The 22,545-nt window shown below is 51.4% G+C and overlaps 1 protein-coding gene across 1 annotated transcript; it reads right to left on the reverse strand.

The window, feature by feature from the left end:
• Positions 1-1,210: 1,210 nt before the first annotated feature.
• Positions 1,211-19,361, reverse strand: CDR2L (cerebellar degeneration related protein 2 like). The gene is made up of 5 exons (XM_009487463.1): positions 19,283-19,361; positions 6,521-6,633; positions 5,082-5,230; positions 3,949-4,113; positions 1,211-2,096 (listed from the first exon to the last, which is right to left on the reverse strand). Exons 1-5 carry the CDS (start codon positions 19,359-19,361, stop codon positions 1,211-1,213), a joined length of 1,392 nt encoding a protein of 463 aa, XP_009485738.1.
• Between the last annotated feature and the right edge of the window lie 3,184 nt (positions 19,362-22,545).

Genomic DNA, 22,545 nt, shown 5'->3' on the forward strand with positions numbered 1-22,545 from the left:
TGGCTGTGTGTTTGCATGTCTGTGGAAGCAAAAGGGAGGAGATTTCAGTGCTGGAAAGTGAAGTGGAACGAGAGGTGACAACCTTTGGAGACAGTCTCAGCCAAGAAAGATTATTTTCAGCAGAAAACTGAAATCTGTCCTCTTGACTGGGCAGATGTTCAGAGCAAAAGTGTGGGGCAATGTGTGATCAGCGCTACTGCCAGGGCCAGAGCTCCTGATGCCACACGAGTGTGATGCTTTATCCTTCTGCTTGCGTGCAAGTCACTGGTAGTCAGTTTTGCAAGCCCATGCAAGCTGTATTTGAGGAGTTTGCTACAATGGGGCAATGACAGCCTCCTGAAGAGCACAGCATAGAGGGCTGTTACCCAGACTATGAGATGAAAGCATGTCTGATACTGTAATAGCACTTCTTGTCTAGCTTATGGGAAAGCCCTGGTCATCAAGTTCCTACCAGGCACAGTGCTTCACCTGGGCTGAAATACTGGGGCAGATTTAAAGCGAGGAAATCCCATATGCCTACAAAGTCTGGAGAGTATGGACTGAAATACTAAGCGACACTGATGACGACAGAACAATCAGGTGTATGTTTCTCTTCAAGTTTTTCCAGTTGCAATGAGCTTGCATTGTAAATAGCTGAAAAACCTGACTGATAAGAGAATGGCTTAAATAGCAAGAACATACTGCCCTTTGGGGAAGGCGTAGACGGAATTCTCTTGGATACAAGCGTAGGTTCTTAGCCATAAAACCAAAGTGGAGGGTTGGGCTGGTGTGTTGGAGCAGCCCCTGAAGTTCTGATGGCTTTTTGTTTTACTTTGAAACACTGCGCTCCAGCTGTGGCAGGATGCTGGAGGACATCCAGGCTTTTGCTTGCACGTAATTGGGCTGTAAGACAAGCTGAAAAGGGTGGAGGAGGTGATCAGTTTTCTTTTTTTGTGGTGTGGTTTACGTTGCTGTTGCGATGTCTGGCAGCAGCAGCAACTCATGCAGAGATCCGTCATACAGTTTCTGAAATCCTCTAACTACAATGTACAATTGTCCCAACCAGTTGTCCAGAGCCCAAGCTTAAAAAAGTGAGTTGAGTCTCTGTGACATTTTCTTGCTTGTAGACCTCTTAAACCTTCAAAGCAGTGGGGCCACGTGGCATTTCCTGGGGCTGAAGAGAAGACTTGGCTGTTGCGATTGCACGGGGGAGTTTGCAGAGAGGCAGGACTCATTTGCTGCTTTTGTTTTTCACCTTTGTGGCATTGATGTCTGCTTTTGTTTTCTGGATGCGGGAGAAGATCTCCTTAAAAAGAGCCTTGTATTCTGGCTGGCTCTGCTCCAGCCGCTTGTCCACTGCCTCCACGTGTTTGCTGATGGTCTTCTCCATGGTTTTCCGCTCTTCCAACTCATGTCCCTCTCCCCGGAAGTCTCTGAAGGAGCTGTCACGAGAGATGGGCCGGGACGTTTGGACCCCTGTGTGGCGCACGCTGTCCTTGTGCTGCCGGCATTTGCTCAGGAGCTCTTCGTATTTCTCCAGCAAGGCATGGTACTGCTCGTCCACTTCCCTCAGGATGGACATGCCCCGTTTGCGCACATTGTTAGCGTGCAGCGTGTAATTGCCCTCGTGCCGGCTCACGGCATCCTTGGTCACGATGGCATTGAGGGCTGTGTCACTGCAGCTTTTCCGGACAGGGTGGTTTGGGGAAGGTGTCATTGATGGCCCATGACCTTTCCCTCCCTCCTCCTCAGACAGGTCAATGTAGTCTGCCTCTGGGGCGTTATTCAGTGGCTCAAGGAGGGCCTCAGACAAGTTGTCTTCTCTGCTGAGCAGATACTTCTTGACTTGTTTCATCTGTTGTAGCTCTAGGAGCTCTGCTTCCAGTTCCTTGATGCGCAGTTTGCAGTTCTCCATCTCGCACACCCGCTGCTCGAGGTCCGAGTACTCCTGAATAACGGAGGTGTACTCTCGCTCAACCCTCTCCTTCCGCTGCTTCTCCTGGTTGACTTGGGACCTCAGGGAGTTCACCATGGCTTGGAGACGCTCATTCTCCCTCTCCAGTGGCTTCTGGTTGAACTCTGTGGAAGAGCTGTGGACTTGGAATGCATCCTCATACCTGAAAGAGAAGAAAGGCCCTTGAGAGAGTCTGACCAAGTGACAGTCCATGAGGCACTCACGTGTCTTATCGTCATGTAATTCCACTGATGCCCAGAAAGGAGGTAACCTGAGCTCATGGAGTGAGATACACCTCCTCCCATGTGCCAGGAGACCACAAGGTGTGGCTGTGGCTCTTTTGGACACAGAGACCAGGCTTTGTCTCAGAGAACCTGCAGTCTCATTTGATAGCAGTGATGAAAGACAGGAGGGAAATGAAACCCTAAAAGGTAAAAGACTCATCTGGTTAATGGACAAGCCACCAACATTGCAGTGAAGCAAGGATGAATGTTCAAGTGCTACCAGTTCAAGAGCTGAAAGTAGAAGGCTTTGAGTTTTTCCTGCTGGAGTTCGTCAGCTACTCACTGTATCATGGAGTTCATCAGCTACTTGCTGCACGTGCCAACAACCCCAAACCCCACCCAACCAAAAACCAGAAGCGCAGGTTCTGCTGTCCTGTGTCTGGGAGGTGCTCCAGAGAGAGTGGGATAAGATCTATACAGCAAGAAGGGCAGAAAGAGACTTTTGACTGTTACCCCTTCTTCATTGCTCACTGCCTGGGAAGCGATAACACACACTTCCCCCTTCTCGCATGTTGCTGTCAGGAAATCAGATTTTTCTCCTCCTCAATGAAATGCCCATGGCATACTATCTAGTTAGAACAGATTGGAAAAAAGCAAGCACCGTGGCTTCCCCTGGGAGACATGACTGGTGTCAGGGGGTATTGAACAGTTTTCCAAGTTACTGAAGGGCAGCCTGACCCTCAGAGCCAACTGCGGAGCTGCAAGCCAAACTGAGGTCCCGAGGCACTGGGTGGAGAGTGGGATTGGGTGACGGGGGGGGAAAGAACCACAGAGACATTAAGTGGATTTTGCTGGGGGTTAGGTTATAGCCTCATAAACATCCCCATTGCTGCTGCAGTAAAAGTGTCTTTTGCTCATATCCTCTGGCAGAGGATGCTTTCAGTAACAAAGTTTATCGATTGCTTATCTATTTAAAGAAGCCTCTATTATGGACAAAGCTGAGCAAGAAATGCCCTCATGAGGTCAGTGAATTAGCACACTGGCTGGGTTTTAAGGATGATTAAGTGTGCAATAGTGCTGAAGGTGTTTGTGCAGCACGTGGCATATCTTGGTGTGTGACTGGTGCTCCTGGGGTGTACTGGAGTCATACAGGACAAAATGCACCATCTCAGCTGGTTTCAGTGAGCCAGAGATACTGGTACTGTACTGGGAGGCAGCCGCAAAGGGAAAACAGGCTGTGCTGGTTCGGGAAGGGAAGCTGCATAGGCAGCTCAAGGTAAGGGTCCTCTTCCCATGATGTGTTACTGGGTGGGCTGTACTGGGAGAGGCTGGTTTGAGCTATCTAGAGCTCAAGCAATGTGTCCTGTCTGGTGTGTGTGCCCGCACAGCTCCCTGCCAATGTGCCAGGAGAATCCCAACCCCTCCAGGCAATGCCTGTCCCGTGCAGCCTGGCCCAGCGTAGCTGCATGAGGCATCGAGATCCTCCTGGGTAGCTATTCTTGCCCTCTGAAGAAGAACTTATGCCTCCCTATTCGAGGCATCACTGATGCTGGGATCATGAAGTCTCTGCTTTGCCAAGGCCACCTGCTTAGGCGGGTGGGTAGGAGAGAGGGAGGTCCTCCCTTCACCTCCAGCATTGCGTTTCAGGCTCTGTTACAGACCCTAGATCTCTATGGGGGTGTATGTGAGGTTTTGTGCACCCCCGAGGGGCTAACCCACTGCATCCCCTGTTCATGGGCAGAGGAGGTGGGGGAGAAGGTTGGAGGGGTTGGCAAAGGCAAGGCTCCGTACCTGGGGCTGGAGCACAGCTCCTTAAGGCAGGGGAAGGTGTGGATGGTTCGGCGCCGCTCCCTCTTCTCCCGCCGAATGCGGAGCTGCTCCAAGCTCCGCATTTCCTCCACCTGCTTCTGCAGCTCCTCCACTTGGTTCTGCAGCCCCTCGATCGTTTCCGTCAAGCTGCAGAGAGAGGAGGGAGCACGGATGAGGAGTTAGGCACTACAGGTCCTTGAAAGGTGTTTTTTCCCTATAGACAAAGCCAGTCTATGGAAGGTGCTTCCAGTTTCTAGCATGTGTCCTGGGACCACGACAGCACTTGCTTTTCATGGCAGTGGTTGGTCTTTCTCTGCGTGGTCACTCTTGAATGGGAGTGTTTGTAGAAAAGGGTGGGGGACTGAAACAGCGGCAAGGGATCGTACTAATTTGAGACCCTCTGTCCTCAAATCAGTTGGCTAAACCAGTCACCTCTGGGACATAAGCATTATCCTGGAATATCTCTGCACTATTAGCAAGCAGGTAAGCTATTTACTCTCTTCCTCTTGTTTCTCTTGTAGAGATAAACACAGAGAGACCGGGCAGAGATTTAGTTTTGTTCTGGCTGTGAGCACAGTTTGTAAAACTCCCTGCTCTGCAACTCCCTCTCTACACAGTCATTTGCAAAAGATGCTGCATCGCAAGGACATGGCTTAGCCTATTGTTTCCAGGGATGACCTTGACTGTGGGCCTGTTTCAGGAAAGAAAAAGTTATTGACAAACTGGTGTTTCAGCATGGACTAGCCAGGGTTTCACTAAATGTTGGATCTGTGCCTAGTGTGCCTGCTGGGCTGTGTGCTGGGGACCTCCCTGATACGATTATGTGCCTCTTCTTCAAGGAAACACATCCAAGGAGGAGGAGGAGGAGAGGCTGCTGTGCCTCTCTCCTGGCAGCTACAGAGACTCCTTTATCCAGCCTTCGTCCCAGGGGTGTCTGTGCTGTGGCTGACCTCTGCTAACCAGCATCGGTGCAATGAGCTTGTGTTGTAAGTAGCTGCAAAACCTGAGTGATAAGAGAATGGCTTAAATAGCAAAGACATGCTGTGCTTTGGGGCAGGGGAAAGGTGAAATGAATGTCTCTTGGGCAGCTGCAGTGGGAGGAGGGGAGGCCGTACCACTGTATCTTCTGTTGGGATGTCTTGCTTTCCAGCACGAGCTTCTGGTTAGCTAGTTCCAGGTCCCGTGCTGTCAGGTCCAGCTGCTCGTAGACTTTCGCATGCTGTTCGTTCATCTGCCGCAACATCTCTAGTTGCTTCGTCAGGTACTGCAAGAAAAAGCGAAACAGAAATACTCCGCATCCAAAATCCAGGTTGTTTCACAGGCATAAATTCCTACAGCCTTTGCATCTTCTGGTAATGTGTTTTGTGGTCGATTTATCCTCTACCTGGTTGAACCCTTTCGCACAGGTGAAATATTCATACCCCTGCCCACAAATACTTTTGTGTCTAAAGTAAGATTGAACTTCCCCTGCCCTCTGTGAAGGAGACTAACCTCAGTCTCTCTCTATTCAACTACTTTTTTATTCCCAGTACCCAAAGAAAGATAATATCCCTGGGACTGTGACCCTTCACCAAAGTTGGCCAGTTGGTTACTGGATCATCTGACAGATCAATTGTGGAAGCTGCGTTTCCTTGGGAATTCAGGCTAAAACTCTGAGTCTGTGAAATGTGAGGACACTTGCGGTTTCTGCATGTACAAAGACCCCTTTCTGTGAGTCTGTCATTATGAGGTTTTATCCTGGGAGAGGGGCATCTACCCAAGAGCTCACCCTCAGCTGGGACCAGATCCCAAATGCATGGTGGACACGGTCCTGAAGGGCTTCTGGAGGGGATGGCTAAATCCATCCACCGGTTTCCTCAGACATCAGCTGTCAGATCACCACAGCCATCATGTGCTGCTCTTGTGAACTCGCAGCCCTCCTCTGCCCTATGTCTTTTTAAATCAGTTTTTTTCTGATCTTTTTTAATTCACAGATCCCTAGAAGTTTTCCAGTGGATGAAAACCCTCTCGGCACAGCAGGTTTAAGCCTCTAAGCTTAGTTCCGTGGGGTCTTAGAAATACTGCCCTGACCCCAAAGGATGCTTGAAATGGTGGTTTAGATTGCAGCTCTTGGAGAAAGAGCTATTTTATGCCTCTAACAAAGGGGGCTGTGTTACGGGGGTGCCAAGGGGCCAGCTGGGAACAAATGCGATTATGAATAACTGGAATCAAGGAAAAGCAGCAGCATAGCAAAGAGAAGCGAGTGTGAAGGCTGGCGGATGGGCAGGGAAAGGCCAAACGTGCCCCAGATGCAGCCTGGTGCCAAAATCTGATGTGCACATCTGGGCAGGGGGTGGGGATGTGAGAAGGGGGAAAATCCCAGTTAGTGGGGAAAGGGGACCCTCTTCAGGGCGGGGATGGGCTTTAGTTCCCATCCCCATGGTGCATCCCTTCCTTTCTCCTGGCTTCTGAGCTGCTAGCAGTGGTGGAAGCGCCCTTTCCCCACCATCACCCTTAGGTGACAGTGGTGGCCAAGCAGCTCCCATCCCCATCCCTGGCCCGACTGTGTTCCTACCTCGATTTCCTGCACTTGTTCCTCGTTGGTGGCGTACATCTGCTGCAGGGAGTCCTCCAGCTCTTTGTTGCGCTCCAGCAGCGTCTTCCCCAGCTCCGCAGCCAAATGCAAGTCTGAAAAGCAGATGGGACAAAGCTGCTGCGGTTCCTGCACTCCATGGGTGGATGCGGTGGGGTGCCCAAATGCCACCGCACCAAACACATTAGCACATTTTGCAGGGCACTGGTTTTATTGGCAGGTTTTGAAATGGATGTGTGCTTATGGGACATACAGATTCTGGCCTCTTTCGTCTTGCTGGGCTGCAGGAGCAAGGGGAGGCTGAGCTCGGGACATCTGCAGCTCCTCCATGCAATGAGGATTTGGTGTCTGGCTGGCTGCATAAGCCTTCTGCACTGCACTACACACCGTGTAGCCAGGATCAGGCCCCAGGCTTGGCTGTGGCAGGTGCTCAGCACCTCCATCCCCTATCACCGAGACCTGTGGGGCTGAGAGGGGCTCAGCATCCGTCAGAATGAGAGCAAGGGTTGGTAAAGACCTGCGGGGCTTTGGAGATGCTCTGTAAATTATATTAGTATCTCTAATGAAGGGAGTGCCTTGCCTTCCCCATCAGCCTCCATCCATCACCCGCTAATAGACTGACAGGAGTAATAAAACCACGTGTGGCCCGAGGCGGGCTGGAAGCACCTCCTGCATCTGCCGGCTCTGCGGCTCTTTCCTTGGGGCAGCTCCAGGGTGAGGACAAAATGCTTTGTATTCACTCTCTGCCACCTCTAAATGCCCTTAGGAAGCTACGGAAATAGTTGGGCTTTGGGAGAAGTGGAGGGAAAAATAGATGTTGACAGTGTGGTTGGCTTAAAATACTGGGTTTGGTGCCTCCTGGGGAAAAAAAAAGCCCCAGGGCCCTATGAGTCCTGTACTGGCCAAAGCTTGAACACCTCAGGTGATGCTGTTTATGGGCCTGGGATGGCACAGCTGGCTCTGATAGCATCCCTTTACTTTCACAGAAATTGGTTGTCTTCTTAAGGCCTGGCCCCCTGTGATCATGTGGGTTCCTATTTTCCCTGGTGTTTTTAGAGGTGAGTTTCTTGCTCTTAAGAGTGGCAGACTGAAAATCTGACCTTAAACCTTCAAAAAGGTAAGGAAACAGGTCCTGATGTGTGTTATTGCTCTTTCTTTCTCTGGTATGGTTATCCTACAGTTTTAGATAATATAAGGAGTGGCAATCCTGCATTGTGTGAGGGGACCTGGGTCTCCTGCTCTGGTATTTTCTCAGGCCATTGTAATGCTTCTCTCTAGTCTGTAGCTAATGATGTATTTTCCAAAGGCTCTGCCAGGGCTGAGAGCAGCTATAATTTCTTCCAGTGGTTAATTTGGCCATGCAGTTGATTGGGAAAGAGGGATACTTGGTCACTAGGACAAGAAGAAGGGGAACCAGGATGCCTAGGATGTATTCTGAGCCTGGAAAAATCACTGATTGCTTGCACTTCAGATGGCACATCACGAAATGAGGCTCCCACTGACCCCTCAGACACAGGTGCTCACTGGGAGGAGTGCTATTAGTGCTGTCAGTGCTTGGGACGGGGCTTTCCTGATGGATAACGCTGCATTGTGAGAAGTGCTGATATGTTATTAGTTTGGGTGTGTTTCTGTGCAGCTCCAGTGGTGCTGGTGGGCTGGCTCCCCAGATGTGGTCCAGCTAACAGCTGCTCAGTGTGTCCTCAAATCTCCTCTTTACTATGGAAATGTGCTCTCCAGCTGTGGCCTGCATTGCAGGGTGTTATTCTAGGCTGTGACCTTTTTAATTATAATCCTCACCATTGCACAGTGACCTGGTCTGAGGGCTGCAATCCCAGCTATCAGAGAAATGAAGATATTGACATGTTTCCCCATAGACAGACCTCCTCCACCTATTCTTTTTTTTTTTTTTTTTTTTTCCCCAAAACACTGAATTTCTCCAGTTTCCAAAGTGCCCTTGGGAGACTGAGTGCTTACTAAACCAGCTGGGGGAACAGCCAGATGCCAGCAGAGATGAAGGACAACTTATGCCTTTAAGCTGCTTGGGGCTGTATTTAATGGCACCACCACCTTGCCAGAGCTGGTGTTGTTGCTGGAGACCGGCACCTTGCAAATTGCATCCCTTACAGCAAGCAGGGCCCTGGCACGGAGGCGTGTAGAGAGAGGGCTCTGCGCTGTGCTCCAGGTAATGAGTCAAGTGTGTCCCTGTCCCTGCAGATTACACCAGTGCTCTCCCACCATATGGCATCCAATTTAATCAGCTGGGGTTGAGTTAAGTGGATTAGGCAGTGTAAGATCCTGCATTGTAATTTAAAGGGCTCTGTCAGCAATAATTTAATGGGGGAAATGGGCAGCGGTTGGGGACGAGTGGGAAAGAGGGAAGAATGGGGCTGAGCTCTGAGGAGGAAATTGATTCTTCGTTTCCATTTTGAGCATAAGGGCCTGGGAGACTCCAGGCTTGAAGGACACCGGGGAGTTGGTTCTTTTAGTGTCTTTTAACTGCCTCAGCCGTCACCACACACACGCACACTCACTCATTCTCTGCCCGCCAGCCAGTCAAAGCATCGTCTGTAATCCTGTCTCATCCATCGCCCTCCTGCCCGAGTCCTCTTCCCCACCTGTTGGTCTCCCCCAGGCTGTGGGACCATGAGGAGGGAGGGGGTGCTGCGTGGAAGTGCTTTAGTGTCCTCTTTAGACCAGATCCCTCTTTGCACTAACTGTGGCTCTGCATGGGCTTGGGGAGCGTGCAGCTCCTCTCCTTTGAGACCATGGAAACCTGAATGTGAATTTTTCAGCAAGTTGTTTGGGGGGGGGAAGAACTGTTCGGGAATTTGGGGATTCTCTCTGCATAACACTGGTTTCCCACAATTTTTTGTATTCCTCTTTGCTTCTCCGCTGTCAGATCAGCCAGCCAGTGCTGTACAACTTGCCCTAATTTAGCAGATATGCTGATGCCTCCCTTCCCCCTCCCCTCTTGACGCAGAAGGAGAAATAAAGTGGTGGGGAGTGGCTGTGCTGCGGGTCTGCTCGATGTGGCCGATCCCTCCGCAGCCTGCCTGAGCTGAAGGCACCACTGCAAAATGGCCAATATTCAACTTAAAAATTGTGGGTCTTGGTGTTGCCCAAATCCTATTTGGGAGAGGACTGCAGATGCAAACTGTCCTGGGCGGCACCACCTCGGTGCCCTCTGGCTCTCAGTGCCACAAGCGCTGACGTGACCCTTCTAATTAACACCAGCCAAGGAGACACCCTGCATCCCCAAACAAAGAGCTGCGCCTACAGAGCAAAACAGAGGGAGGGACGGAGGCTGCATTTCCCTGCAAGCTTCCACGGGAAAGGCGCCTGAGCAAGGAGGGAGGGGAAGAGAAGAGAGACCATATGGTGGGAAGGGAGCAGGAGTTGAATCCAAGCAGCACTTGACACAGGGGAGTGTGGCTGGGCAGCACATCCAGGAGGCAGCTGTCCTGGAGCTGCAGAGATCAGCCGCAGCAGCCCAGTGATATTTCTGCTGGTTTTGTGTTGCTGGGGAAACTTGAAAAAAATCCCGATCCAAAAGCTGTAGCAGGTTGTCTTTGACCAAAGGGGTCTGAGGAACAAACTGCAGGGTGTTCCCCTGCTGTGGCAATGCTGGCACAGGCAGATGTGCGCTGCCCGGGGCTGCTGCGGAGCTGGGTGCTTCCTGGCTGCCCCAGCCTTTGCAGCAGCTTGCAATGAGGCACAAAGATGGTTTGGAGCCATTTCTGCCTTCCCAGTGCTGGCCTGCAATCTGTTTGGGCAGAGCAGTCTTTGCCACAGCCCACACTCTGAAGTGGGTTTTTCCCCCCAGCATCTCCTGGTTGTGGCTTTGGGGTGGGAAGCCTGGTGCTGGGCAGGGGAGGTTTCTGCTGCTCTTGGCATGATGGTGATCCAGTAGCTATTCAGATGGTCCTCTAAATACGTCCTTCTGGAGGAAGCTGCCATCTGGAGCAGCTGCTTTGGGCTTTCCCCTGTTATCTCTCTTGCATCGAGGGATTCATGTGTTTAGGCTGTGAGAGAACGTGCCTGCTGCTCTGAGCACAGGCGAGGGGTGTTCTGCTTTGCTCCTCACCTTTAAATAAACCAAACCTCTCCCCGTCCTGCAAGATGGGCAGGCTTGCAGGGGGTGATAGAAGTCCTTTGGCTTGTGGTGCCAAAAAGCAGGGGTTTATGGCGCATGTGTTAGCAGGTCCTTTTCAGCTAAGCATCTGTGAAGGAATCACGTGTGGTCCCTTCCTAAATGTGGGGCTGCAGAAAGGGCTGCTCTTCTGCTGCTGCAGATGGTAAATTCACGTGCTAAAGAGCAGGGAGGAGCAGCTAGCAGAGCTCTGGTGTGGAGGTCTCTGGAGGAAGTTCAGGGTGCTTGTTAGCTGATGGATGGAGTAGGTTGGGAGTTAAGAACTGATGTTTAATGCTGTTGACGTTTAATTTAATTGCATTTGCTGTCTGCTCCATTACACACGGGTACTTAGAGTCAAGGGTAGGTGCAATTATTGCTTTCAAAATCTAAATAAATGATGCTATGCTGGTTTACCCCCGGGTAGGGTGTATTTGCCACTCATTTATTTTTCTTCTTAGTTGCAAGGGATTGTGCTGTCTGGGTATATTACAATGAAGATCAGCTTTTGTATATCACTTACTGCTGCTCCATGACAGGTGATGGAGGCAATCTGTGGACTTAGTCCTTATAAGCCTTTGCAATGGAACATGCTGGGGTGCAGAGAAGCAAGTGCCATCTGACAGCATCTTTCAAACAACCTGCAGGCATGTCTGGATGTGAAAAAGCCTTTTGAACGTGCCCGTTCCACAGATGATAGTGTTTCCTATGGCCAGGCAGAGCCTTCAGAGAGCCACCAGTGTTACTGCTGAGGCATGGATTCTCCATTCCTTTTACACTGGCATAACTTGGACATTCCTACCCAAACCAGCTTTGCACTTGATGTTGTGTGTGTTTTTTTTCGTGGGGACATGCCATCTTGGTGTGATCAGATGTACCTCAAAGGCAGGGTTTGCTTTGCAGAACAGCCCAATGCAGCAAGGAGGAAAGGTGCTTCTGGCAGGGCAGGGTGAGAGCAGGCAAGGGGTGTGCGTGAAGTCCCTGGCAGCGCAGCTGTGTCCTCCCTCTTCCCCTCCTCATTTCAAACCGTGGCTCTAGCTGGGCTGAGCTGATGTTGGGTACATGAGCATTTCTGTTAGCCTAATGAGATTTGCTGGATTACCTGCTTGCTTTTTTAGTTCCTTTTCTTTCCCTTTTCTCTTGTGTAATCTGTTACGTACCCCTGGGCTGCCTTTGGCTTTGCAAGCTTCCCTGGTAGGCGGGGAGCTGGGGTGGCAGAGAGATGCGGTTTGCAGGGAGCCGAGGCAAGCACAGTGCAATGAGAGCAGCTCCCTCCGTGCTGTCTCTAGTCCCCTGAGCAAAAGTGGCACCACCAAGGAGTGGAAGACCCTGATGAGGGGCTCACGGGCGCACTGTCTGTACCATGCTGTGGTGCAGGGAAGCCCTCCAGCCTTCTCGCCCTCTGCTGCTCCCTTCCCTGCCTTCTGTATTTTTCAGTCCTATCCAGTATTTCCTTTCTACCAGCTCTTCTTTTTTCATCCTTCTCAGATGCTCATCGGGCTTTTTTTGATTTAATTGATGCTCACCTTCTTTCTGCCCTCTGTCATTCTGTGCCCCAAAGCCTTCCCTAGATGTTAACGTTTGAGACCTAGGATGGTTACCTCTGCTTATAAGCCGTATGTGTCTATACAAACACATACACAGCAGTCCCATCCTCGTGCCCACAGCAATCAATGCGCTTTTTGCCAAGTTGTTAGAGCATGATAACACACAGTACATTATTAGACCGTGGTTGGGCTCCATCTGCATCTTTCCCTGCTGTTCTCTTATCTAAACAGCCTCAGTGCCCGTGTTTGCATTGTAGGCTAAAATGGTTTCAAAGAGCTCGGTGATTGGTGGCTTGGAGGCTCTGATAGTGCACCTGGATCAGAAAGCGTCCTAAATAAATACATACAAGTGGAGTTGTTGGGGAGAAGCAGCAAGGAAAAAGGACAGAGAAAGGCAGCCAGTGCTTTCCTGCATGCACCCCTCCTCCGGGCAGCAAAGCTCTAACTAATTAATTATGCTGGGATGCAAAGAACTGTGAATAGAGGCTTTAACTCTCTTAAAGCTAAAGACACAGACACATGGATTGATGCCTTGTGGGAATCTCATCTCCCTGGTGTGTTTTGGGGGCAGGAGGTTGTAACTGACCCAGGACAGACAAGGAGGATTAGCTCCAGGGAGACTCTACGTGTTGTCTTTTGCTGCCGCTGCACCACAGTGCTCTGCATGTGCAGAGCCCCAAGCAAAGGTGACCTGGGAAGGACAGGTCAGCGTGCTCGTGTGGCAGGGCATGGCGCCCACAGCAATGGCTGCCACAGCCATGTCAGCTCTTCAGCCCCCCTCGTGCTCACGCAATGTATTCTCCTACTCTGAGCCATTGCCAGCTGACTTGGCCGCCCTTGCTGTCCTCTTGCTGGGGGGAGGCAGGCAGGACCACCAATCCTGAGTGGTTTGGTCTCTCAGGGAGCAACCAAGTTCCAGCACAACTACCACCTGCAGCAGCCCCCAAGACCACCACCAGCACTGTGGCTGCTGGTTACTCCTGTCTGCTACCTCTCATGTGCCAGAGGCATGCAGGTGCAGAGTAGATCCTTCTTCCACAGCTATGTGTTGCAGCTAAATGCAGAAAACAGCCTGACCCTCTGCAGCAACACCAAAAACCTGCCCACCTCTTCTTTAGCAGCCCCTGTGCTTGGCTTTATAGAAAAGTGTATGATCTTGCACACTGCTGCCCCGCTACTGCTCCTTTCCTATCCACTGCTGGGAAATGCTCTGAAGCCCTGTTCTTCCAGGTGCTAAGCTCACACACAGCCCAGCTGCCTTGTGCCTGGCTGTTGATGCTGGCTGGAGATGCTGCCCATGTGGGAAGAGGTCCTGACCTCAGGTGAGTGATTGGTGCCATTTGTGGAGCTACACAGGAAGAACACAGTAGCCTTCCAGTCTAAGTTTGCAAGGAAAAGGAGTGATGAAATACTTGATGTACTCTCAAGATGGTGTTATTTATGTGCATCAGTAGTCCTAAGCAGGATGCAGGGCAATGCCTCTTTCAGGAGTCCAACACCAAAACCAGTGTCCCTGAAGCAGCTCTGCTGCAAAGACTGATGCTTTGGGGGATGTGCTGTGCTGCTCCTTGCTCTGCCTTCTCCTGCAGAGACCAGTGCTCAGCCACCACCTCCCAGTCCAGCGTGCCTTCCCAGGACGCAACACTTGCTTGTGGGCCAATTAAACTTGGAGGACGGTGTGATAATGTCCTAGCTCCGACTGCCATCACTGCAGCTGCATAATTGGAAGAGGTCAGCATGGACCTGGATACTACACACTTGAAGGACTGAATTCTTCAGGGAAGAAACAAGTTAACTGAGCAGTGCCAGGGCAGCTGCACTGCACATGGGGTAAACTAGAGTGAATTCCCAGAAGACTGCAGAGGAACAGGCTGTTTAAACCATTAAAAGAACTGTCACCTTTTGGAGAGAAGGTTTACAACCATTTGTTAAATACAAATGGGAAAAAAAAACCCAAAGAACAAACTCTAACATAAAATCACTTTAAAATTCCCAGCTGTGCAAAGACTGGCAGTTGTGTAACATCTGGTCTCATTCCTCCAGGGTATTTTGTATAGGAGATATTTTCCTAAATTCTTGGCCCATATATGTGTTTTCAAGCAGGTTAAGAAGCAGCTTTGGAAGCCTTAATGATGCATTTAGTGTGAGCACGTGGATGTATTAGTTGGGTGAGGTGGGAATATACCACTGTGCTGCTCTGGGAAAGGCCTTTTAGCAGAGGAGATGGAGTGTGTGCAGGAGCGAGCAAGCCGTGCATTAGCCTGAGCGCTGGCACTGCTTTTAGCAGGAGCAGGATCGGACCGTGGTGCTGTCACAGCTCTAAGTGGTTCCTGACTGTCACACTGAGTCAGTGCATCCGCCCTGTCACCAGCCAGTGCTGGCTGGTACAGGAGGAAAGAAAGAGGATTGGAAAACCCAGGGGTGGGGGAGAGTCTCCGCATGCAGGCCGTTAGCAGCCGCTGCCTTGGCTCCCTATCCATCGGGCTCAGGGTTGCCGTGGGAAGAATGTCCTTCAGGACTCGGACTGTAAATCCTTTGCACACGGCCTTGCCAAGGAGAAATGCCACTGTTAGCTGATTGTTTCAGGGTGAGAGATATGGAAAACTCTGATTTATGGGGTTTTTTTTATTTTCCTTTTTTTTTCCCCCCTTTGGCTCTCCTTTCCTTTTCAGCAGTTCCTCTAATTCTGCTCCCTCCCACAGCTGGAATTATGTGCTTGGGGTTCAGCAGATGTAGAAAGGAGCTTCTGTGAGAGACTAGGAGGGAGATTCTGGAAGTTGCTGCGTGGGGCTTGCTTATGCCCTGTTTTCTTGCTGCCTTCATGTAACAGGGGAATTTTTATTCTAGGAAAATAGATCTCTCTGTATATATTCTTTTTTTTTTTCCTCCCCAGATTTGAAAGCTCTCATCCCTTCCTCAGACTAACCTGTCAACTTATTTCTTTGTCTCCTGTGACTTTTCTAGTCCCTCTTGTCATTCCCAAGCAGCTCAGCAATTAGTCACTGAAAACTTTCCAATTCCATAAGCTACCTGCTGTACTGCACTGCTAAATAAGTAAGTGGCTCAGTTACTGCAGGCAAAACCTGTCCTTCTGGCTTGTCATTGGGGAGGAAGGACAGCGAGTTAACTGCTGTGCTTCTGGAGGACAGGCAAGCTGTGTGGCTTGTCCCCTGAGCTGGACTGCTGGGATAACTGCATCACGAGGGACAGAATTTGGAGTACCACCTGCTCCCCACTGCAGGGAATCCTTTGGACAAGCCAGTAGTGAATTGCAGCTCTATGGACTACCCCACGTAGGCTGGGTGATGCAGAAAACGGGCAGGTATGGGTGCTAGTGGGTGCTAGCACTGATCCCCTGGGTTCATCCCAATGTCAGGGGCCAGTCACCGGAGTGCTGGTGACCCTGTGTCTTTACATGGATGAGTTGGGAGTGGTGCAAGCTCAGCACCTTGTGTCATTTTCCTTCTTAGCATGCAAGCAATCAGATGCTTGGTGGAAGGAGGAGGAATTAAAGTAAGATACTTAAATCCAGAGACCTTTAGAGGTTACAGCCATAAAGCCCTAAGCCTGCATTGCAGATGGTTTGGCCTCAAAGTTTTTGTGGCTGCCCAGGAGGAGAGGACTATCAGTCTCGCAGTGGCAATGAGATGATAAGCTGGTTCTTGTACTACCTCTGGTCCTGCTGGCTAACTCAGAGCAGTACAAGGCAGTTTTATTTATATGGGAGGAATTGCCCTAGCACTTAGGCTGTATTTAGGCTCTGGGGACTGCAAGGGTGGCTTTGAGAGCCCTCCTCTTGGGCTGCACTCAGGTCTCTTTGGCTTAGACCTGAATGCTGGCAGAGGGATAGGGAGGCTGGGAAGATCGGGGAATGCAGTGGGGTGACTGCAAGGAGCACTCATCTTAGGAGATTGCTGCAGGCAGATGAAGGCTGGAAGTGGCTGGCAGAGATAGCTGCTGGGTCTGGTCTCTGCTCTGTTTGGATCCAGATGCAACTGAGTTGGCATGCAGCCGTTCTGAACACAAATGCTTCTGATGAACAGAAAAGGTGTCCCCACTTTTACCCAGCTCAGACTCTCTAATCTTAGCTCATTCATTCTCTTGGGGTCTGGCTGCATGTACAGCCTGTACACAGGATATGATGCAACTGTAGCCACATCATCAGTTCTCAATGGCTGGAAAAAGGTTCACCATCACTGTATTCTGGTTTTAATGCTAAGGCACAGATTCCCTAGCCTATGGAAGGTGAGGCTGTGGCTGAACCAAAGCAGTGCTGACATCTATTCATGCTTGGAAAGCCTGGCAATAAGCAAAGCCACACTACCAAACAATTGGAGCTCCATTTTTACTGCTTTCTTTAAATTGGAAAGCCTTCCCAGAGGGAACATCGTAAGAATGAAACACCTCAGAGGACACCACTACTGTTTCCATGTCACTGCCAAGTCTCCTGGCTGGGATTTGAGTCTCTGCTTCTATGTGCTAAGGCATCTTGGTGCAACGCCTAGAACCATGCAGGCTTACGGCATGCTAGGAAACAGGTAAAGGAATCTAAAAGGCACCAGCCTCATTTGGACGAGGCTGGAAGGACCTTGAGGCTGGGGACCAGGTCTTGCTGCCTCCAAGGCAAGTGGTGGATTCAGTCAGTTGCTGTAGGCTCTTCAGAGGAAAAAAAAAAGGAGCAATTGGCATTTATTTTTTTGAAAAAACGAGGTATTTCAGAAAGCCAAAGCTCTGCAGAAGATGGGGAGGAAAGTAACAGGTGCTTAGAGTGGAGCTGGAAGCATGATTTCCTCTGTGGTGCTAAAATGGTTAATTAACATAATCATCACAGAGCTCCCAGTTAAGCCATCCGTTGCTTAGCAAACAGTTTTGGATGTAAATGTAATAAATATTTGATGATGCTGTGAAATGATGATAAAGGCCCAGCAACCAGCTGGTTCACAGAAGAACATTCTCTGTTCTCCTAGCTTAGGTTGCCTCTTGTTTCTGCCACCCCTCGCTCCTAAGGAACAGTCTTTAAGCCTATGCTTTTGTCCTCCGCCTTCCTGGTGCTGCTGCCAGGCGTGGGTTTCTGCGCGACCCTGGGCCATTGGCATGCCAGTCCTCTTAGTAATGCTGGCCCGTGACTGCCTCATAATCTTGCCACACTGGACGTCTTCCACCATACTTCTGCCCCTCATTTCCAAACCAACAGCTTCACGGCTGTGCCGTCACCAAAGACCTCCGGATGTGGCTATGGCTGTCATGCAAAGGCACAGTGTATGTGGACAAAGTCTAGCACTGTCCTTGGTGACGCTTTGTGCAGCATGCAAATTAATTACGGCTGTAATTACCTTGTAGAACCTTTCCAGTTGGCTGATTTTAGTTAAAGCCTTCCCCATCTCTCCTTCTGAGTTTGTGCAAGCCTGTGCAGCCCCCATTTGTACAGGAGGCTGCAAACCCCGCAGCTGGGCTTTGTTTTGGGTCTGGGTTTTCCTCCAGTCCTGTATGTGCTCAAAGGTGGAGTCTATCCCCAGCATCAATCCATCATCTGGAGGCAGTTATTCTGCATTTATGCTGCCAGGACAGAGCTGGGAACCTGGCCTGCAGTGGGAAGGTGGTTTTATTGTTGTGAGCTAGTTGTACGGTGCCAGTGCTGACTCATGAACCTGACACCAGGGACAGTGTTAGGCTTAAAACCAATCGGTCCCGCGTTGTTCAACACTCCCTATGTTCAGCTGTAGTTCTGCTGTTCCTCAGCCTGCATCCTGCCCCTGGACCAGTGCCCAGGCCCCTTGTGAGCCATGGGAAGATGTCACCCAGAAATGTGAAATTTCTGAGCATTCAAAGGCTGCACTGTTTATTCAGCTGATGGCTCCATCTCTGTGCTCTGCCCTGGCTTAACTTGACCGTTGTGTTTCAAAGAACAGGGCCTAGTATCCTGCTATTGATATTTCCTGTTAACTGAGAAATTGGGGTTAAAAACCAGCTGCAACAATCCCTCAGGGAGCTGTTTATCATTCCTTGCTGGGCCTCTGCCCTGCAGCTGAAGTTGTGTAAACTTTAAATCATGACATAATGTACTGGAGCAACGGTGGGCAGAGGCACTGCAGCTGGACTGCACATCCCTGCTGACAGTCAGCTGCCTAAAGCAAATATATAACTGTACTGTACCTATAGTGCAATGTGTTAGAGGGGTAGTCTATTTAGGTGGGAATGATTTTTCCCTATGCAGTGACAAATCAGTTCATTCCTGGGCCACTGGCCTGAAACAGGACTTCTAGTTATTTACTTATTACGTGTTGACTCAAAATATTAAGGTAAGTAAAATAAAGGAAGCCCCAAATACCCACAGACACCAACTGTCCAGCCTTAGGATAAACATTACATAGAACTAGTGCAAATGTAGGTACAGTTACTTCAAAACAAACTACACAAGTGAATGTTTATCCTCTAACAAGGCTATTTCTGCTGTTTGAAACTTGGCCTTGATTTTTTTCTTTTTTTTTTTTCCTCCTTCCCAATTTCTCCTGCTTTTATGGCTGATTGGAAAAATTTCCCAAAGTAATGAGGTGAGTTAGAAGCTGAAGATCCCTCTGGATTTAGGCTTGGATAGCAAGAGCTTTTGGAAGACACTTTCAGCATCCTCAGCTAAGCAAAATATTATTTCCGACGTATTAATTTCTAATTCATGTGCCTGCTAACTCTACCTGCAACTGCTCTGAGATGAAAGCAATGCCATAACTACCCGTGTTTGATTCTGCCTGCAGCAAGTTTTCTGGGAAACCAGCTTCCTTGTGGATGCAACACCCCAAATTTTTTACCCCCCTGGTGCTCAGGACAGATGTGGGCTCCCTGCCTCTATCCATCAGGTTTAAACTTTCCACAGCCAGGACGGTGGCTTGGAGCAGCGGAGCCGAGATTTCCACGGAGGTGCTGCCGCAGGACGAGGCGCTGGCTTCGCCAAGCAAATGCGAGTCTTGAGCGAAGGTATCCCACCCTCCTGTACGCGGGATTCGCCCCCTTTTCTGCCCCCGCATCCCCCTGGCCCGCCATCCCTGGCAGCTTGCAGGGTGCCCCCGTCCTTACCCTGCTCCAGGTCCTGCTGGTCGTACCAGGGCTCCTCTTCCTCGCTCTGAAACTCCTCCATCCTGTCGGCGCTCAGCATTTAGCACCAGCGGCCCGGGGAGACGCGCAGCATCCGCCAAAGGGGACCCCGCCGCCGCCGAAAATGCGGAGCGGGGATGGATGCGGGGATGCGGGCGGGGATGCGGCCTCGGTGCCCCGGCCGGGCCGGGGAGGGGGGCGGCACGACGTGGCACCCGGCGCCTCACGGCTGCCCCGGCTCTGCCCGCCCGGGGGGCGGCTGCCGCCTGCCTCCAGGCCCGGGGGAGGCTGCGGGGGCGGCGGGGGATGCGGCGGGGACGCGGCGGCCGGGGCGGGGGGCACGGCTCGCACGGGGCTGGGGGATGCACAAAGGAAGGAAGAGGGCCCGGCGCAGCCAGGCAGATCCTCTCTCCGCAGCTCGGTGGAGACCTCTAGCATGGAAATGCTGCAAGGAAACCCGGCGAGAGGGAAGGGGGAGGCGAGGCGAGGCGAGACCGGCCGCCGCCGCCTCCTCCTCCTCTCCGCCCAGCCCTGCCGCGGACAGCGGGGCGGGCACGGGGCTGCAGGGAGCGGGGTTTGGGGTTGGCAAGGTGGGGGTGACCCGGGCTGCAAGGCGGAGGGAGCTGCCCCGCAGCCCCCCCTGCTGTGGTGCCTCCGGCTGGGCCGCTGCACCCCTGGGAAGGTCAGCCAGGAGCAGGGCTTGCCCCAGCGCTGGTTGGGATGCAGAGGGTGTCCTGGCCATGTCATGGGCTTCTCGGTGACTTTGGGCAAGTCTCGGGACCCTTCAGTGGGGATGTCAGCGCCTTCTCTGCCTTGGTGGGTTTGGATGGGTTGCTCTTCAAGGTGGGGGTGTTTCTAAGCTCCCTAGCTGGGGCTGTGAAAGGGGAAACCCCGGACGAACAGCCCCATAGCATCACCTTAGCGTTGTGTCTTCCCTAGCTCTTCCTCCAACTCTATGTTCTCCCTGTTACCCTGATGAGAAATCAGTGCTTCTGATACAGGTTTCTCTCTTATTTTTTGAGGACAAACTCTTGTGTCTTTCTGAAGGGTAGAAGGAACTTAAAACTGAGGGAAATGAGGATTTGTTTTTGATTGAGGGAGTTCGGAGGAGGAGATGTGTCTGTTACATACAAGTAAGTTCAGAAAAGACTTGGGATTTTGGTACGTGCTTTTCAGCCTAAGGGAATAAGGCTTAGAGAAGGTGGCCTTTCTCCTGCTTGCTAGTGTGGAGTTTGGTCCTTGTCAGCCCTGGAATCCATCAGATCCAAATTAACTCTTGTGACAGTGGGTTTAGATTAATTTTGGGTTTTTTTTTTTTTTTCCTTCCATGTGTTGGAACTCCCTGGATTTGTACTTGATTGCATTACCTTGCAGTGGTGCCTACAGAAAAGGCAATATAAGATGTTTACGCAAGAGCAGCAGACTGTGCAGCCAGAAAAGATGGGATCTATGTCAGAAAACTCCATCCAATCCACCAGTGACAGGCAGCTGAGAGGCCCTGGATGGTTAAAGCGATGGCTAGTACTCAGCTCCTGTGTCCAGCAGCAGAGGAGGGAATAAGAGAGAAATTGTAGGCAATTCCTCTCTCCTCCTCTCCTCACAGACCTCTCTATGCATGTCTACATACTCCCAAAATTCAGCGACTGCCTGGAAAGTCTTCTGCCTCAATGCAGTTGCAGACCAGAATCAAGGAGTCTCTTTTAACTTGGTGTTTATAACTTAGCAAAGTTAATCTGGCAGAAAGCTGTCTCTGACTGGCTCCCAGATCTTTTCCTGAGCAATTTTAATACAGAAATCAGAAGATATTACCTGTGAAAGGTATTCTGTTCCTGACAATAAACTACCATCACTTATCTGTATAGTAGAGCCATACCGAGTGCTTGGACGCAAAACCCTAGGCTGTTTGACAGCAAAATCCTGACATTATTTTATGAAAATATTTTTTTTTCCTGTAGCTTTTAAAAGAATGTCTCAGATCTGACATGTCACTTGACATAATCAAACATCGGTGATTTCTGTACAGGTTATATGCCAACAAATGAGAATTCCCACAGTCTGCCCCAGCTGGGGAGTCAGCACATTGCTTTCTTTTGCAAAACGATTAGAATTACCTCATTTCCTCTGAAGAAAGGAGGATTGGAAAGCTGAGCATGTGAAATGTAACTCAGCGACACCAAAAAGACCTGCTTTTACAGTTCATAGAGCTGCTCAGTGCAGAGAGCAGTGAGGATAGCTTCAAAGGCAATACTGAATCATCTCTAACAGCTGCTTTGAGGTGTTCAATGAGGGCCAAATCCTGAATTTCCAGTCCCTGAGGTTATAAAACATCTTTTCCTTGCAGGTGGGTAGAATTTCGTTAGGGTTAATGCAATGAGCTCGTTACAAGGTGCTTGCACAGGGTACTTGTTACAAGCCTGCTTGTTCCTGGCCCCTTTCAACCCAACACCACGGGGAGGCTGGAGCCGGCCATTCCCCCCGGAATCCTGCTGCACCTCCTGCCCGCCCGGGCTCAGGGCCAGGCTGCTGAGAGCGGCCGGGCTCTCCGGGGGTGGCTGGACGGAGCTGTCGTGGGGTCTGTGCCTGAGAGCAGCCAAGCAAAGGGGCTTCAGGGGACAAAGGCAGGGGGCAAGAAAGGGGGAGAAGGGGGCAAGATGGGGGCAGAGGAAGCTGATGGGGGGGAGAAGGGGGCCATCGGGGCAAAAGGGGCAGAAAGGCAGAGGGAGCCTAGGCCAGAGGGGAGAGCGAGGAAGGGCTGGAGGAGGAGGAGGAGGAGGGCAAAATGAGGAAAGCCGCGCTCTGCTGCGGGCCCTCGCGGGCGGGGGAGACGAGTGAGGGTGCAGGGGGAGCACGGCCGTGGGGAGCGAAGTGTGGGCGGAAAGGGGATGGAGGGAGGGAAGGGGTGAAGCGGGGAAGGGATGGCAGGCAGAGGCGGGAAAGGAGGGGAGATTGAGGCAGGGGGAGGAGGGAGAAAGGTGCCTGCGGGGGGCGGCGGGGCCGGCGGAGGAGGAGCCCCGGCCGTGGGCGGAGGGAGGGATGCAGGAGGAGGGGAGGGAGAGCCGGGGCCTGCGAGGCCGCGTTTGACAGGACGGAGGGAGGGAGCGAGCGAGCTGCCGGCGCGGGGAAGGGGGATGGCGGCAGCGGCGGCCCGAGGAGGGGAGGCGGGATCGGCGGCGTGAGGGGACGGCCCTGCCCGGCCCTGCCCGCCGCGGCTGGCAGGCCGCAGCCCCGCCGAGCCGGGCCGCACC

Source organism: Pelecanus crispus, chromosome 12 (assembly GCF_030463565.1).
Source record: "Pelecanus crispus isolate bPelCri1 chromosome 12, bPelCri1.pri, whole genome shotgun sequence".
Taxonomy (NCBI): domain Eukaryota; kingdom Metazoa; phylum Chordata; class Aves; order Pelecaniformes; family Pelecanidae; genus Pelecanus; species Pelecanus crispus.